The sequence below is a fragment of the Salmo salar genome, chromosome 25, assembly GCF_965601325.2.
Source record: "Salmo salar chromosome 25, fSalSal1, whole genome shotgun sequence".
Lineage (NCBI taxonomy): Eukaryota > Metazoa > Chordata > Actinopteri > Salmoniformes > Salmonidae > Salmo > Salmo salar.
The window spans coordinates 44925001-44946350 of NC_138315.1; the positions used below are offsets into that span (position 1 = coordinate 44925001).

At 43.2% G+C, this 21350-nt stretch overlaps 1 protein-coding gene across 11 annotated transcripts in view; it reads right to left on the minus strand.

Moving 5' to 3' along the window:
* The window catches only part of LOC106586822 (tensin-1), a 328681-nt gene that overhangs the window by 84456 nt on the left and 222875 nt on the right, over positions 1-21350 (minus strand). For all 11 annotated transcript variants that reach the window (XM_045707330.2, XM_045707331.2, XM_045707329.2 and 8 more), the window contains 4 exons: positions 15461-15510; positions 7504-7675; positions 6647-6820; positions 6344-6408 (listed from right to left, as the gene is read on the minus strand). In XM_045707330.2, the coding sequence (XP_045563286.2) occupies positions 6344-6408; positions 6647-6820; positions 7504-7675; positions 15461-15510 (461 nt within the window). The remainder of the gene's footprint in view (positions 1-6343; positions 6409-6646; positions 6821-7503; positions 7676-15460; positions 15511-21350) is intronic.

Consider the following 21350-nt stretch of genomic DNA (forward strand, 5'->3'; position numbering starts at 1 on the left):
TTAAAGGAGCGTGCAATTGGCATGTTGACTGCAGTAATGTCCACCAGAGCTGTTTCCAGATAATTTAACGTTCATTTCTCTACCATAATCAGCCTCCAACATCGTTTTAGAGAATTTGCCAGTACATTCAACCGGCTTCAAAACTGCAGACCAAGTGTAACCACGCCAGCGCAGGATTTCCACACCCGACTTTTTCACCTGTGGGATCATCTGAGACCAGCCACCTGAACAGCTGATGAAACTGTGAGTTTGCACAACCGAAGAATTTCTGCACAAACTGTCAGAAACCGTCTCAGGGAAGCTCATCTGTGTGCTCGCCATCCTCACCTTAACCTGACTGCAGTTTGGCGCCATGACCAACTTCAGTGGACAAATGATCACCTTTGATGGTCACTGGCATGCTGGAGAAGTGTGCTCTTCATGGATGAATCCTGGTTTCAACTGTACCAGTTAGATGGCGGGCGTCATGTGGGCGAGCGGTTTGCTGATGTCAACATTGTGAACAGAGTGCCCCACAGTGGCGATGGGGTGATGGTATGGGCAGACATTAACTACGGACAACGAACACAGTTGTATTTTATCTATGTCAATTTGAATACATAGTCATAGCGTGATGAGATCCGGAGGCCCACAGATAACATTCATCTGCCGCCATCCCCTCATGTTATAAGAGCACCTCCTCTCAGCTGCCCACTGCACTGAGGCTAGGAAACACTGTCACCACCGATAAATCTACGATAATCGAGAATTTCAATAAGCATTTATCTACGGCCGGCCATGCTTTCCACCTGGCTACCGCTACACAGGTCAACAGCTCTGCACCCCCCACAGCAATTTGCCCAAACCTCCCCCACTTCTCCTTCACCCAAATCCAGATAGCTGATGTTCTGAAAGAGCTGCAAAATCTGGACCCCTACAAATCAGCTGGGCTAGACAATCTGGACCCTCTCTTTCTAAAATTATCCGCTGCAATTGTTGCAACCCCTATTTATTAGCATGTTCAACCTCTCTTTTGTATCATCTGAGATCCCCAAAGATTGGAAAGCTGCCGCGGTCATCCCCCTCTTCAAAGTGGGAGACACTCTGGACCCAAACTGTTACAGACCTATATCTATCCTACCCTGCAATTCTAAGGTCTTCGAATGCCAAGTTAACAAACAGATCACCGACCATTTCGAATCCCACCGTACCTTCTTTGCTATGCAATCTGGCTTCCGAGCTGGTCACGGGTGCACCTCAGCCACACTCAAGGTCCTAAACGATATCATAACCGCCATCGATAAAAGACAATACTGTGCAGCCATATTCATCGACCTGGCCAAGGCTTTCGACTCTGTCAATCACCACATCCTCAACGGCAGACTCAATTAGCCTTGGTTTCTCAAATGACTGCCTCGCCTGGTTCACCAACTACTTCTCAGATAGAGTTCAGTGTGTCAAATCAGAGGGCCTGTTGTCCGGACCTCTGGCAGTCTCTATGGAGGTGCCACAGGGTTCAATTCTCGGGCCGACTCTTTTCTCTGTATACATCAATGATGACGCTCTTGCTGCTGGTGATTCTCTGATCCACCTCTACGCAGACGACACAATTCTGTATACTTCTGACCCTTCTTTGGACACTGTTAACAAACCTCCAGACGAGCTTCAATGCCATACAAAACTCCTTCCGTGGCCTCCAACTGCTCTTAAATGCAAGTAAAACTAAATGCATGCTCTTCAACTGATCACTGCCCGTACCTGACCGCCCGTCTAGCATCACTACTCTGGACGGTTCTGACTATGTGGACAACTACAAATACCTAGGTGTCTGGTTAGACTGTAAACTCTCCTTCCAGACTCACATTAAGCATCTCCAATCCAAAATGAAATCTAGAATCCACTTCCTATTTCGCAACAAAGCATACCCTCGTAAAACTGACTATCCTACCGATCCTTGACTTCGGTGATGTCATTTACAAAATAGCCATCTGTTTTGTCACCAAAGCCCCATATACCATCCACCACTGAGACCTGTATGCTCTCGTTGGCTGGCCCTCGCTTCATATTCGTCGCCAAACCCACTGGCTACAGGTCATCTATAAGTCTTTGCTAGGCAAAGCTCTGCCTTATCTCAGCTCACTGGTCACCATAGCAGCACCCACCCGTAGCACGTGCTCCAGCAGGTATATTTCACTGGTCACCCCCAAAGCCAACTCCTCTATTGGCCGCCTTTCCTTCCAGTTCTCTGCTGCCAATGACTGGAACGAATTGCAAAAATCACTGAAGCTGGAGACTCATATCTCCCTCACTAACTTTAAGCATCAGCTGTCAGAGCATGTTACCTATCATTGCACCTGCACATAGCCCATCTGTAACTATCCCACCCTTCTACCTCATTCCCATATTGTTTTGTTTTTTTGTTGCTCCTTTGCACCCCAGTATCTCTACTTGAACATTCATCTTGTGCACATCTATCACTCCAGTGTTAAATTGCTAAATTGTAATTTTTTTCGCCACTATGGCCTATTTATTGCCTTACCTCCCTAATCTTACTTCATTTGCACACACTGTATATAGACTTTTCTATTGTGTTATTGACTGTACGTTTGTTTATTCCATGCGTAACTCTGTGTTATTTGTGTCACACTTCTTTGCTTTATCTTGGCCAGGTCGCAGTTGTAAACTTGTTCTCAACTGGCCTACCTGGTTAAATAAAGGTTAAAAAAAAGATAATAATAATAATGTTTCAGCATGATAATGCACGGCTCCATGTCGCAAGGATCTGTACACAATTCCTGGAAGCTGAAAATGTCACAGTTCTTCCATGGCCTGCATACTCACCAGACATGTTACACATTGAGCATGTTTGGGATGCTCTGGATCGACATGTACGACAGCGTGTTCCAATTGCCGCCAATATCCAGAAACTTCGCACAGCCATTGAAGAGGAGTGGGACAACATTTCACAGGCCACAATCAACAGCCTGATCAACTCTATGTGAAGGATATATGTCACGCTGCATGAGGCAAACGGTGGTCACACCAGATACTGACAGGTTTTCTGATCCACGCCACTACCTTTTTTTTTAAGGTATCTGTGACCAACAGATGCATATCTGTATTCCCAGTCAGGTGAAATCCATAGATTCAGGCCTAATGAATTTATTTAAATTGACTGATTTCCTTATTTAAACTGTAACAGATTAAAATCTTTGAAATTGTTGCATGTTGCGATTATATTTTCGTTCATGGCTGCATAACAGTACAGTGAATACTACAGTATACTACAGTCATGTCCGCCAAAACACTCAGTGAATACTATAGTATACATTCTTAAATGTTTAGTCATTTAGCAGATGCTCTTATCCAGAGCGACTAACAGGAGCAATTCGGGTTAAGTGCCTTGCTCAAGGGCACATCGACAGATCTTTCACCTAGTCTGCTCGGTGATTCAAACCAGCAACCTTTCGGTTACTGGCCCAACGCTCTTAACTGCCAGGCTACCTGCCGCCACAGTGAATTCTATAGTATACTACAGTAAAGTCCGCAAAAATAGATATATATGTATATGAATATAGTAATACTACAGTATTTAGACCATAGTATACAAAAAAAAAATGTATGTGGGCGTAGTGCTCAGTCATATCTATAGACCTCTTCAAAGAACTCTATTTTAACTGTTAAAAAAAGAGATGCTAGTGTCAAGAGCCTGTGACCCCCAATACATTCCAATGGTCCCAATACATCCAACGCCCAATACATCCAATGGCCCCAATACATCCAATGGCCCAATACATCCAATGGCCCAATACATCCAATGGCCCAATACATCCAACGCCCAATACATCCAACGCCCAATACATTCCAATGGCCCAATACATCCAATGGCCCCAATACATCCAATGCCCAATACATCCAACGCCCAATACATCCAACACCCAATACATCCAATGGCCCCAATACATCCAATGGCCCCAATACATCCAACGCCCAATACATCCAAAGCCCAATACAGCCAATGGCCCAATACATTCCAATGGTCCCAATACATCCAATGGCCTAATACATCCAATGGCCCCAATACATCCAATGCCCAATACATCCAACGCCCAATACATCCAACACCCAATACATCCAATGGCCCCAATACATCCAATGGCCCCAATACATCCAACGCCCAATACATCCAAAGCCCAATACAGCCAATGGCCCAATACATTCCAATGGTCCCAATACATCCAATGGCCCCAATACATCCAATGGCCCCAATACATCCAACGCCCAATACATCCAACGCCCAATACATCCAATGGTCCAATACATTCAATTACCCAATATATCCATTACCCAATACATCCATTACCCAATACATCCATTACCCAATACATCCATTACCCAATACAACCAATGCCCAATACATCCAACGCCCAATACATCCAACGCCCAATACATCCAATGGCCCCAATACATCCAATGGCCCCAATACATCCAACGCCCAATACATCCAACGCCCAATACATCCAATGGCCCCAATACATCCAATGGCCCCAATACATCCAACGCCCAATACATCCAATGGCCCCAATACATCCAATGGTCCAATACATCTAATGATCCAATACATCCAACGCCCAATACATCCAATGGCCCCAATACATCTAATGGCCCCAATACATCCAATGATCCAATACATCCAACGCCCTATACATCCAATGCCCAATACATCCAACGCCCAATACATCCAATGGCCCCTATACATCTAATGGCCCCAATACATCTAATGGCCCAATACATCCAATGGCCCCAATACATCCAATTGTCCAATACATTCCAATGGCCCAATATATCCAATGGCCCAATACATCCAATGGTCCCAATACAGCCAATGGCTGCAATACAATATATCACATTACATTTACATTTACGTCATTCAGCAGACGCTCTTATCCAGAGCGACTTACAAATTGGGCCCAATACATCCAATGTCCCAATACATTCAATTAGCCAATACAGCCATTACCCAATACATCCATTACCCAATACATCCATTACCCAACACAACCAATTACCCAATACAACCAATTATCCAATACATCCAATTACCCAATACATCCAATGACCCAATACATCCATTACCCAATACATCCATTACCCAATACATCCATTACCCAATACATCCAATTACCCAATACATCCAATTACCCAATATATCCATTACCCAATACATCCATTACCCAATACATCCATTACCCAATACATCCAATTACCCAATACATCCAATTACCCAATACATCCAATTACCCAATACATCCATTACCCAATACATCCATTACCCAATACAACCAATTACCCAATATATCCAATTACCCAATACAACCAATTACCCAATACAACCAATTACCCAATACAACCAATTACCCAATACAACCAATTACCCAATATATCCATTACCCAATACATCCATTACCCAATACAACCAATTACCCAATACATCCATTACCCAATACAACCAATTACCCAATACAACCAATTACCCAATACAACCATTACCCAATATATCCAATGACCCAATATATCTAATGACCCAATAGCAGATAGAGGAAAACCCATAAAGCTGCTCCTCTTTGCGGACGTTGTCATTTTAGTGAACTCACAGTGTTGTCTTGCTTTATCTGCATTGAATTAATTAGGGCCTGCTTTGTTTAAAAAAAAAAAAAGCCTGAGCGCTGGTACACTGTGTACTGTACACAGTTTTCACGTGTTGGGTAGGGAGGGGCAATGCAATGATCAGTGGATAACATGAATCGTGTGACTCTTCATCATCTGCTTATTTGTTGACTGTCCTACTCTTCTCTATGGTGACTCTTTCTCTTTCTCTCTATCCCTCCCTCTCACCCCCTCTCTCACCCCCTCTCTCTCTCTCACTCTCCTATCTGTCGCTCACTCCCCTCTCCCTGTCACTCCCCTCTTTCTCCTCTCTCTCTCTCTCTCACTCCCCTCTTTCTCCTCTCTCTCTCACTCCCCTCTTTCTCCTATCTCTCACTCCCCTCTTTCTCCTCTCTCTCTCTCACCCCCCTCTTTCTCCTCTCTCTCTCACTCCCCTCTTTCTCCTCTCTCTCTCACTCCCCTTTCTCCTCTCTCTCACTCTCCTCTTTCTCCTATCTCTCACTCCCCTCTTTCTCCTCTCTCTCACTCCCCTCTTTCTCCTCTCTCTCTCTCACTCTCCTTTCTCCTCTCTCTCACTCTCCTCTTTCTCCTCTCTCACTCCCCTCTCTATATCACTCCCCTCTTTTCCCTCTTCCCCCCCTCTCTCTCTGTCTGTCTTGTGTGTTGTGCTGTTAAGTGTGATGATGTATGTGTTTACCTGGCTGATATGTTGCTGTAATGCATGTATGCTGCCACCACCACTCCTGTTCGCCCTCGGTTCCCCTACAGGGACAACATCAAACAAGGATTACCAATCAGGAAGTATTGCTTTCACATATTGGTCATTCAGAAGATATCTATTGGGAAAGGAAAAGGATGGCCTGAGAAAGCCGTCTACTGTCTCTGAGCAGCATAAACCGTACAAAGGGTCTGATACTGTATGTATATGACAGCGGTATTGTTTCTCAACATGCTTGAGAGGGCTTTAGTTAGCACAGTACAGTATCACACAGTATCTCACCTTGTTGTGTATCACTACTACATTGTGACTGTCTGCACTCAGCCAAGTGTCCATGGCCTTACAGATAGTGCAGATCTTATCCAGGGCAGGAGCGTGGTGGTCCGGCCAGCCAAAGTCCAACACCTTTGGGTTGAGCTGGTTGATGTCACAGCGTTTCTCGCTGAGGTTGAAGAGCTGAAAGAGCAATGTGTTTCATCTCATATAGTTCCTTTTTATTTTCTTCCTTTCTACAGAGAGAAAAATGCCAGAGGACAAGCTGATCCTAGATCAGTGTCTACAGGGCATTGGAGATGGTAAGCTGATCCTAGATCAGTGTCTACAGGGCATTGGAGATGGTAAGCTGATCCTAGATCAGTGTCTACAGGGCATTGGAGATGGTAAGCTGATCCTAGATCAGTGTCTACAGGGCATTGGAGATGGTAAGCTGATCCTAGATCAGTGTCTACAGGGCATTGGAGATGGTAAGCTGATCCTAGATCAGTGTCTACAGGGCATTGGAGATGGTAAGCTGATCCTAGATCAGTGTCTACAGGGCATTGGAGATGGTAAGCTGATCCTAGATCAGTGTCTACAGGGCATTGGAGATGGTAAGCTGATCCTAGATCAGTGTCTACAGGGCATTGGAGATGGTAAGCTGATCCTAGATCAGTGTCTACAGGGCATTGGAGATGGTAAGCTGATCCTAGATCAGTGTCTACAGGGCATTGGAGATGGTAAGCTGATCCTAGATCAGTGTCTACAGGAGCAACTTCAGGATGACACAGATCTACTGTCAGCTTTGTGTTTTCCCCCCTTTAAAAGTAAAGCCTATGAATTGGTAGTGTGAGCTGATCCTAGATCAGTGGGGTGGCCCTCACCAGGTAGTTGTCTTGGTGTTTGGAGCGCAGCATGGAAGCCACCTCGCGGAGGTTTGCAGAGTAGCTGTTCTCATCCACAGAGCTGGAGAAGGAGACTGAGATGATCCTCTCAGTGATGTAGACCAGGTCCAACTCATAGTTCTCTTCCAGGGCCTGAAGCAGACTCACACTCCTGAGGGAGCGAGGGAGGGAGGGAGGTAGGGAGGGAGGGAGAAAACTTTTTACACTTTCCATGACAATAAAGCTTTGTGAATTAAATTAATTAAATTGTGAGAGTGTGGGCGGTAAGGAGATCTTCCATCACAAGTTGAATCACAAGTTGAAGATAGTTGACTACTTTTACTTATTTTATTGCATTGCTTTGGCAACATCGGAGTCTCTTTCATGCCAATAAAACATATTTTGAATTTGAGATGGCGAGAGAGAGAGAGAGAGAGATAGCTAGACATCAGAGGGACCCCCATGCCATATCATGGTAGGACAGATGTAATGAGATGGAGAGAGAGAGAGAGATAGCCAGACATCAGAGGGACCCCCATGCCATATCATGGTAGGACAGATGTAATGAGACGGAGAGAGAGAGAGAGATAGCCAGACATCAGAGGGACCCCCGTGCCATATCATGGTAGGACAGATGTAATGAGACGGAGAGAGAGAGAGAGATAGCCAGACATCAGAGGGACCCCCGTGCCATATCATGGTAGGACAGATGTAATGAGACGGAGAGAGAGAGAGAGATAGCCAGACATCAGAGGGACCCCCGTGCCATATCATGGTAGGACAGATGTAATGAGATGGAGAGAGAGAGAGAGATAGCCAGACATCAGAGGGACCCCCGTGCCATATCATGGTAGGACAGATGTAATGAGATGGAATCCAGTGCCTTCCAAAAGCATAATCTATAAAACCCACTATCTGCAACTGACTGAATACAGTCCACTGTCTTTGCTAAATCCCATTTCTTGAGGACAGGATATCACAAAATCAATGTGGGGTCACGGTAGCATCCAAACTCCAGCTGCTGTTCAGTACATTAAACACACACACACAGAGACACACACACACACAGAGACACGCACACACCAGTCAGTACATTAAACACACACACAAACAGACACACACAAACCAGTCAGTACATTAAACACACACACACAAAGACACACACACACCAGTCAGTACATTAAACACACACACACACACACACAGACACACACACAGAGACACACACACACACCAGTCAGTACATTAAACACACACACACACAGACACACACACACAGAGACACACACACACACACCAGTCAGTACATTAAACACACACACACACACAGACACACACACAAACCCGTCAGTACATTAAACACACACACACACACACACAGAGACACACACACAGAGACACACACACACACACACACCAGTCAGTACATTAAACACACAGAGACACACACACACCAGTCAGTACATTAAACACACACACAGAGAGAGACACACACACACCAGTCATTACATTAAACACACACACACACACACACACAGACACACACACACACACACCAGTCAGTACATTAAACACACACACAGAGAGAGACACACACACACCAGTCAGTACATTAAACACACACACACACCAGTCAGTACATTAAACACACACACACAGACACACACACACAGACACACACACACACCAGTCAGTACATTAAACACACACACACACACACAGACACACACACACACAGAGACACACACACTCCAGTCAGTACATTAAACACACACACACACAGAGAGCACACACACACACACACACACACACACAGAGACACACACACACACAGAGACACACACACACACCAGTCAGTACATTAAACACACACTAAACGTTTCGTTTGGATCCACTCAGACAAAAAGAGAATCGAGAGAGATGGATTCAATGGATGAAAATATGTTGCGATCCGTGAGTGTACAGCTCAGGAGACCAAACAAAACATTTTGGTCACTTGATAGGAATCTAGCATATCCTGGGCAGAGCAGAGAGAGAGCGACCACATGACTTTTCACAATCTGGTGTATCTGGACCTTAATCAGGAGTGAGTCTAAAACCGACTGGGAGAGCGTATGACTCAGGGAGAGAGTCTACTAGGAATATTTCCCACGTGTCAACTCTGGAGCGCCGACTTGGAGGATATTCTACGGGGAAATACACTGGTTGTACAGTGTAAACATGCAGTACATCTGGCGCTATGAGAAAGTTATTAGTCACAAGGTCTAGACAAAGCGATATATGCCAAATGTTCTCTACTAAACACAAATACAAAGTGCTTCCTTCATTTCTTTCTCTCCTTCTCTTAGTATATGCTTCATCCAGTCTCCTTCTCTTAGTATATGCCTCATCCAGTCTCCTTCTCTTAGTATATGCTTCATCCAGTCTCCTTCTCTTAGTATATGCTTCATGCAGTCTCCTTCTCTTAGTATATGCCTCATCCAGTCTCCTTCTCTTAGTATATGCCTCATCCAGTCTCCTTCTCTTAGTATATGCTTCATCCAGTCTCCTTCTCTTAGTATATGCCTCATCCAGTCTCCTTCTCTTAGTATATGCCTCATCCAGACTACTTCTCTTAGTATATGCCTCATCCAGTCTGTTCTCTTAGTATATGCCTCATCCAGTGTGTTCTCTTAGTATAGGCCTCATCCAGTCTCCTTCTCTTAGTATATGCCTCATCCAGTCTCCTTCTCTTAGTATATGCTTCATCCAGTCTCCTTCTCTTAGTATATGCTTCATGCAGTCTCCTTCTCTTAGTATATGCCTCATCCAGTCTGTTCTCTTAGTATATGCCTCATCCAGTCTGTTCTCTTAGTATAGGCCTCATCCAGTCTGTTCTCTTAGTATATGCCTCATCCACTCTTACCATCTTTCAGTCCTTCTCTCCCTCTCTCTTTACCTCTCTCCTCACTACTCTTGTAGAGGGTATACTGATAGAACAGAGGTTTGGTTCTCCAGATTCAGAGGGGTTGGGTTAAATACGGTAGACACATTTCAGTTGAATGCATTCAGTTGTACAACTGACTAGGTATCCCCCTTTCCCTTTCCCTCCAGACACCAGCATGCACTGGGCACCAATCTGCTTCTCATCAGCGCTGCCACGGAGCCACGGGCCAGAACTACAGCCTTCTTTCACTTTATCAGCCCAGCGCATATCTCTCCATGCTCAATTACGAAGCTGCCCCGATCACCTTCACGCATTTAAACAAACACAGCCGGTGAAACATATCCCTTCTATCACTGATAACCAATGCACGATACAAGTCCCATTTAGCATGTGATGAGGAGAATATATGTGAATATGTGATAATGATCCATTACGGTGTGTGTGTTTCTTTGAGGGTAATGTGTAGGGTACGTGACGAGCCAGATGGAGCACATGATTGGTTTGAACTGTATCCTTGGTTTTGTGGGGGAAAGACCTCAACACTTTATACAGCTGTGTCAACATTCAAAACCTCACCGCTGTTGTATATTTGTCTTGTAGTATAACACCACCTCATCGCTACACCACCTCATCGCTACACCACCTTATCGCTACACGGCCTCATATCTACACCATCTCATCTCTACACTACGCCACCTCATCTCTACACTACACCACCTCTTCTCTACACTACGCAGCCTCATCTCTACATTACCTCATCTCTACACTACACCACCTCTTCTCTACACTACGCAGCCTCATCTCTACATTACCTCATCTCTACACTACACCACCTCTTCTCTACACTACGCCACCTCATCTGTATGCCACCTCTTTTCTACACCACCTCTTCTCTACACTACCTCATCACTACACTACGCCACCTCATCTCTACACTACACCACCTCATCTCTACACTACACCACCTCTTCTCTATACTACACCACCTCATCACTACACCGCGCCACCTCTCCTCTACACTATGCCACCTCATCTCTACAATACCTCATCTATACACCACCTCTTCTCTACACCACCTCTTCTCTACACTACGCCACCTCATCTCTACACTACACCACCTCTTCTCTACACTACACCACCTCTTCTCTACACTACACCACCTCATCTCTAAAATACCTCTTCTCTACACCACTTCTCTACACTATGCCACCTCATCTCTACACTACCTCATCTCTACACCACCTCTTCTCTACACCACCTCTTCTCTACGCCAACTCTTCTCTACACCACCTCATCTCTACACTACCTCATCTCTACACCATCTCTTCTCTACACTATGCCACCTCATCCCTATACGACCTCATCTCTACACCACCTCTTCTCTACACCATCTCTTCTCTACACCACCTCTTCTCTAAACCACCTCTACACTACACCACCTCTTCTCTACGCCACCTCATCTCTACACTACGCCTACTCATCTCTAAACTACGCCACCTCTTCTCTACGCTACCTCATCTCTACACTACGCCACCTCTTCTCTACGCTACCTCATCTCTACACCACCTCATCTCTACACCACCTCATCTCTACACTACCTAGTGGTTAGAGCGTTGGGCCAGTAACTGAAAGGTTGCTAGATCGAATCCCTGAGCTGACAATGAAAAAAATCTGTTGTTCTGCCCCTGAACAAGACAGTTAACCCACTGTTCCTAGTAAATTGTAAATATGAATTTGTTCTTAAATGACTTGCCTAGTTAAATAAAGGTTAAATAAATCTCTACACAAGTAAAGCACAAACTGACAGCTTATGTAATGCCGGGAAGAATATGACACAGAAAAGAGTAGCCTATCTGGATGTTTGAATGGCTATTTCAGGTTTAACCACAGGGTTTTGGTTTTAGCTAGAGGTTGTTCCCTTGACACATATTGACAATTTCAACTGCTACTTGTCGCTTGCCTCTCACAATGGGAATGCATCATATTTGGAGCTGTGTAAAAAAAAAATCTTTAAAAAAGCTAACAAACGGTCTCAGATATCTCCCAAAAGTGCCCAGCAGTGCTATATTACATTACTGCTTCCCCCTATGAAGTTAATGTTAATTTTTTGGTCATGAAAAAAGAGTAACGTACTCAAAATTAAATAAATAAGCTCTGCACATCTATAGCTGTACCAATAGGGTCTAATAAAGTAGACACAAGCGTCCTTGGTGGGGTTAATGTGAACAACTTATAGGTCCTGTCAGTAAAACATGGACCAAGGCCTGCTATCCCATTGTGCGTAGGAGTGATTGAAATAGGAGGATGGAGTGAGCCATAAAATGAACTGCACGGAGAAATCCATAGGGAGTGAGTCTACTTTAATCTTTTCATTGCTACCCCTTTTCAGGGTTCTTCATATTGGTGAAAGACGGGAATTGAAACCATTTTAAAGTCCCTGTGTGAGGACTTTTGTTTCCCTGTTGGTGTTGGCTAGGAAGGGGGTGAGGAAAGAGGAGGAGATGAGATGAGAGATGAGGAGAGGAGAGAACACATTAGAACAGAACCCAACAGAACCGAACACAACAGAACACAAACGAACATAACATAACAGAACATCACAGAACACATCAGAACACAACAGAACACAAACGAACATAACATAACACAACATAACACAACAGAACATAACACAACAGAACACAACAGAACACAGCAGAACACAACAGAACACAACATAACAGAACACAACACAACACAATACAACAGAATACAATATAATAGAACATAACATACCAGAAAACAACAGGACACAACAGAACACAACAGAACACAACAGAACACAGCAGAACACAACAGAACACAACATAACAGAACACAACACAACACAATACAACAGAATACAATATAATAGAACATAACATACCAGAAAACAACAGGACACAACAGAACACAACAGAACACAACACAACAGAACACAACACAATACAACAGAACACAACACAATACAACAGAACACAACGGAACAGAACACAACACAATACAACAGAACACAACACAATACAACAGAACACAACACAATACAACAGAACACAACACAATACAACAGAACACAACAGAACAGAACACAACACAATACAACAGAACACAACACAATACAACAGAACACAACAGAACAGAACACAACACAATACAACAGAACACAACAGAACACAACACAACAGAAAACAACAGAACACAACATAACACAACACAATACAACAGAACACAACAGAACACAATACAACAGAACACAACACAACAGGACATAACACAACACAACACAACACAACAGAACATAACATAACAGAACATACCAGAAAACAACAGAACACAACACAACATAACAGAACACAACATAACGTAACAGAACATAATGGAAAACAACAGAACACAACAGAACAGAACACAACACAACAGAACACAACACAATACAACAGAACACAACAGAACACAACAGAACAGAAAACAACACAACACAACACAACAGAACACAACACAACAGAACACAACACAATACAACAGAACACAACACAACACAACACAACACAACAGAACACAACAGAAAACAACACAACAGAACAGAACACAACACAATACAACAGAACACAACAGAACACAACAGAACAGAAAACAACACAACACAACAGAACACAACACAACAGAACACAACACAACACAACACAACAGAAAACAAAAGAACACAACACAACAGAACACAACACAATACAACAGAACACAACAGAACAGAACACAACACAACAGAACACAACACAATACAACAGAACACAACAGAACAGAACACAACACAACACAACAGAACACAACACAACACAACAGAACACAACACAACACAACACAACACAACAGAACACAACACAACACAACAGAACACAACACAACAGAACACAACACAACAGAAAACAACACAACACAACAGAACACAACACAACACAACACAACAGAAAACAAAAGAACACAACACAACAGAACACAACACAATACAACAGAACACAACAGAACAGAACACAACACAACAGAACACAACACAATACAACAGAACACAACAGAACAGAACACAACACAACACAACAGAACACAACACAACACAACAGAACACAACACAACACAACACAACACAACAGAACACAACAGAACACAACACAACACAACAGAACACAACACAACAGAACACAACACAACAGAAAACAACACAACACAACAGAACACAACAGAACAGAACACAACACAACAGAACACAACACAATACAACAGAACACAACAGAACAGAACACAACACAACACAACAGAACACAACACAACACAACAGAACACAACACAACACAACACAACAGAACACAACACAACACAACACAACACAACAGAACACAACACAACAGAAAACAACACAACACAACATAACAGAACACAACACAACATAACAGAAAACAACAGAATACAACAGAACACAACAGAACACAACACAACACAACACAACAGAACACAACACAACACAACACAACAGAACACAATACAACACAACACAACAGAACACAACACAACAGAACATAGCAGAAAACAACAGAACACAACAGAAAACGACACAACACAACACAACAGAACACAACACAACAGAACACAACACAACAGAACACAACACAACAGAACATAACACAACAGAACATAACACAACAGAACATAACACAACAGAACACAACACAACAGAACACAACACAACAGAACATAACACAACAGAACATAACACAACAGAACATAACACAACAGAACACAACACAATAGAACACAACACAACAGAACACAACACAACAGAACACAACACAATAGAACACAACACAATAGAACACAACACAACAGAACACAACACAACAGAACACAACACAACACACAACAGAGGATGAAGTGTTGATGAAGACTTGATGAATCAGTGAGGATGTAAACACTATGGTGAACCATAGTCGACCTGCTGTATACATTGCTATAAAAAGAGCTTACCTTGATGGTCTGCGTGGAGACTCCATACTCTTGGAGGACTTTGTGGAGCCCTGAAACATAAGCAGACAAGACATGAGTCATTATAGCAAACATTCTCAATAGCGAGACTGCGTAGGTAGATGTCAAACCCCCACATGCTGTTATGCTGGTTTGACAGTGAGAAAGCCAAAGCACCCCAAATGCCCTTTAACTCATAAATCACCAAACGTTTTTCTTTCTCACACATTGTCTTGGTGTGAGCGTATGTTTTTGGGGCAGACCCATGGGCGGTTATCATAATAAGCATACAGAACACACATTCAGGATCCACCATCAACACTACCTACACACATTCAGTATCCACCATCAACACTACCAACACACATTCAGTATCCACCATCAACACTACCTACACACATTCAGTATCCACCATCAACACTACCTACACACATTCAGTATCCACCATCAACACTACCTACACACATTCAGTATCTACCATCAACACTACCTACACACATTCAGTATCCACCATCAACACTACCTACACACATTCAGTATCCACCATCAACACTACCTACACACATTCAGTATCCACCATCAACACTACCTACACACATTCAGTATCCACCATCAACACTACCTAGACACATTCAGTATCCACCATCAACACTACCTACACACATTCAGTATCCACCATCAACACTACCTACACACATTCAGTATCCACCATCAACACTACCTACACACATTCAGTATCCACCATCAACACTACCTACACACATTCAGTATCCACCATCAACACTACCTACACACATTCAGTATCCACCATCAACACTACCTACACACATTCAGTATCCACCCATCAACACTACCTACACACATTCAGTATCCACCATCAACACTACCAACACACATTCAGTATCTACCATCAACACTACCAACACACATTCAGTATCCACCCATCAACACTACCTACACACATTCAGTATCCACCATCAACACTACCTACACACATTCAGTATCCACCATCAACACTACCTACACACATTCAGTATCCACCCATCAACACTACCTACACACATTCAGTATCCACCATCAACACTACCTACACACATTCAGTATCCACCATCAACACTACCTACACACATTCATTATCCACCATCAACACTACCTACACACATTCAGTATCCACCATCAACACTACCTACACACATTCATTATCCACCATCAACACTACCTACACACATTCAGTATCCACCATCAACACTACCTACACACATTCAGTATCCACCCATCAACACTACCTACACACATTCAGTATCCACCATCAACACTACCTACACACATTCAGTATCCACCATCAACACTACCTACACACATTCATTATCCACCATCAACACTACCTACACACATTCAGTATCCACCATCAACACTACCAACACACATTCATTATCCACCATCAACACTACCTACACACATTCAGTATCCACCATCAACACTACCTACACACATTCAGGATCCACCCATCAACACTACCTACACACATTCAGTATCCACCATCAACACTACCTACACACATTCAGTATCCACCATCAACACTACCTACACACATTCAGTATCCACCATCAACACTACCTACACACATTCATTATCCACCATCAACACTACCTACACACATTCATTATCCACCATCAACACTACCTACACACATTCATTATCCACCATCAACACTACCTACAAACATTCATTATCCACCATCAACACTACCTACACACATTCAGTATCTACCATCAACACTACCTACACACATTCAGTATCTACCATCAACACTACCTACACACATTCAGTATCTACCATCAACACTACCTACACACATTCAGTATCCACCATAAACACTACCTACACACATTCAGTATCAACCATCAACACTACCTACACACATTCAGTATCCACCATAAACGCTACCTACACACATTCATTATCCACCATCAACACTACCTACACACATTCAGTATCCACCATCAACACTACCAACACACATTCAGTATCTACCATCAACACTACCAACACACATTCAGTATCCACCATCAACACTACCTACACACATTCAGTATCCACCCATCAACACTACCTACACACATTCAGTATCCACCATCAACACTACCAACACACATTCAGTATCCACCATCAACACTACCTACACACATTCAGTATCTACCATCAACACTACCTACACACATTCAGTATCCACCATCAACACTACCAACACACATTCAGTATCCACCATCAACACTACCTACACACATTCAGTATCTACCATCAACACTACCTACACACATTCAGTATCCACCATCAACACTACCTACACACATTCAGTATCCACCATCAACACTACCTACACACATTCAGTATCCACCATCAACACTACCTACACACATTCAGTATCTACCATCAACACTACCTACACACATTCAGTATCCACCATAAACACTACCTACACACATTCAGTATCAGCCATCAACACTACCTACACACATTCAGTATCTACCATCAACACTACCTACACACATTCAGTATCCACCATCAACACTACCTACACACATTCAGTATCCACCCATCAACGCTACCTACACACATTCAGTATCCACCATCAACACTACCTACACACATTCAGTATCTACCATCAACACTACCTACACACATTCAGTATCCACCATCAACACTACCTACACACATTCAGTATCTACCATCAACACTACCTACACACATTCAGTATCCACCATCAACACTACCTACACACATTCAGTATCCACCATCAACACTACCTACACACATTCAGTATCAGCCATCAACACTACCTACACACATTCAGTATCCACCATCAACACTACCTACACACATTCAGTATCAGCCATCAACACTACCTACACACATTCAGTATCCACCATCAACACTACCTACACACATTCAGTAACCACCACCAACACTACATACACACATTCAGTCTCCACCATCAACACTACCTACACACATTCAGTATCCACCATCAACACTACCTACACACATTCAGTATCCACCATCAACACTACCTACACACATTCAGTATCCACCATCAACACTACCTACACACATTCAGTATCCACCATCAACACTACCTACACACATTCAGTATCCACCATAAACACTACCTACACACATTCAGTATCCACCCATCAACGCTACCTACACACATTCAGTATCCACCCATCAACACTACCTACACACATTCAGTATCCACCATCAACGCTACCTACACACATTCAGTATCCACCATCAACACTACCAACACACATTCAGTATCCACCATCAACACTACCTACACACATTCAGTATCCACCCATCAACACTACCTACACACATTCAGGATCCACCATCAACACTACTTACACACATTCAGTATCCACCCATCAACACTACCTACACACATTCAGTATGCACCCATCAACACTACCTACACACATTCAGTATCCACCATCAACACTACCTACACACATTCAGTATCAGCCATCAACACTACCTACACACATTCAGTATCCACCATCAACACTACCTACACACATTCAGTAACCACCATCAACACTACCTACACACATTCAGTATCCACCATCAACACTACCTACACACATTCAGTATCCACCATCAACACTACCTACACACATTCAGTATCCACCATCAACACTACCTACACACATTCAGTATCCACCATCAACACTACCTACACACATTCAGTATCCACCATCAACACTACCTACACACATTCATTATCCACCATCAACACTACCTACACACATTGAGTATCCACCATAAACACTACCTACACACATTCAGTATCCACCCATCAACGCTACCTACACACATTCAGTATCCACCCATCAACACTACCTACACACATTCAGTATCCACCATCAACACTACCTACACACATTCAGTATCCCACCATCAACACTACCAACACACATTCAGTATCCACCATCAACACTACCTACACACATTCAGTATCCACCCATCAACACTACCTACACACATTCAGGATCCACCATCAACACTACCTACACACATTCAGTATCCACCCATCAACACTACCTACACACATTCAGTATCCACCCATCAACACTACCTACACACATTCAGTATCCACCATCAACACTACCTACACACATTCAGTATCCACCATCAACACTACCTACACACATTCAGTATCCACCATAAACACTACCTACACACATTCAGTATCCACCCATCAACGCTACCTACACACATTCAGTATCCACCCATCAACACTACCTACACACATTCAGTATCCACCATCAACGCTACCTACACACATTCAGTATCCACCATCAACACTACCAACACACATTCAGTATCCACCATCAACACTACCTACACACATTCAGTATCCACCCATCAACACTACCTACACACATTCAGGATCCACCATCAACACTACTTACACACATTCAGTATCCACCCATCAACACTACCTACACACATTCAGTATGCACCCATCAACACTACCTACACACATTCAGTATCCACCATCAACACTACCTACACACATTCAGTATCAGCCATCAACACTACCTACACACATTCAGTATCCACCATCAACACTACCTACACACATTCAGTAACCACCATCAACACTACCTACACACATTCAGTATCCACCATCAACACTACCTACACACATTCAGTATCCACCATCAACACTACCTACACACATTCAGTATCCACCATCAACACTACCTACACACATTCAGTATCCACCATCAACACTACCTACACACATTCAGTATCCACCATCAACACTACCTACACACATTCATTATCCACCATCAACACTACCTACACACATTGAGTATCCACCATAAACACTACCTACACACATTCAGTATCCACCCATCAACGCTACCTACACACATTCAGTATCCACCCATCAACACTACCTACACACATTCAGTATCCACCATCAACACTACCTACACACATTCAGTATCCCACCATCAACACTACCAACACACATTCAGTATCCACCATCAACACTACCTACACACATTCAGTATCCACCCATCAACACTACCTACACACATTCAGGATCCACCATCAACACTACCTACACACATTCAGTATCCACCCATCAACACTACCTACACACATTCAGTATCCACCCATCAACACTACCTACACACATTCAGTATCCACCATCAACACTACCTACACACATTCAGTATCAGCCATCAACACTACCTACACACATTCAGTATCCACCATCAACACTACCTACACACATTCAGTAACCACCATCAACATTACCTACACACATTCCATATCCACCATCAACACTACCTACACACATTCAGTATCCACCATCAACACTACCAACACACATTCAGGATCCACCCATCAACACTACCTACACACATTCAGTATCCACCATCAACACTACCTACACACATTCAGTATCCACCATCAACACTACCTACACACATTCAGTATCCACCATAAACACTACCTACACACATTCAGTATCAACCCATCAAAACTACCTACACACATTCAGTATCCACCATAAACACTACCTACACACATTCAGTATCCACCCATCAACACTGCCTACACACATTCAGTATCCATAATCAAAACTACCTACACACATTCAGTATCCACCATCAAAACTACCTACACACATTCAGTATCCACCATCAACAATACGTACACACATTCAGTATCCACCATCAACACTACCAACACACATTCAGTATCCACCATCAACACTACCTACACACATTCAGTATCTACCATCAACACTACCTACACACATTCAGTATCCATCATCAACACTACCTACACACATTCAGTATCCACCATC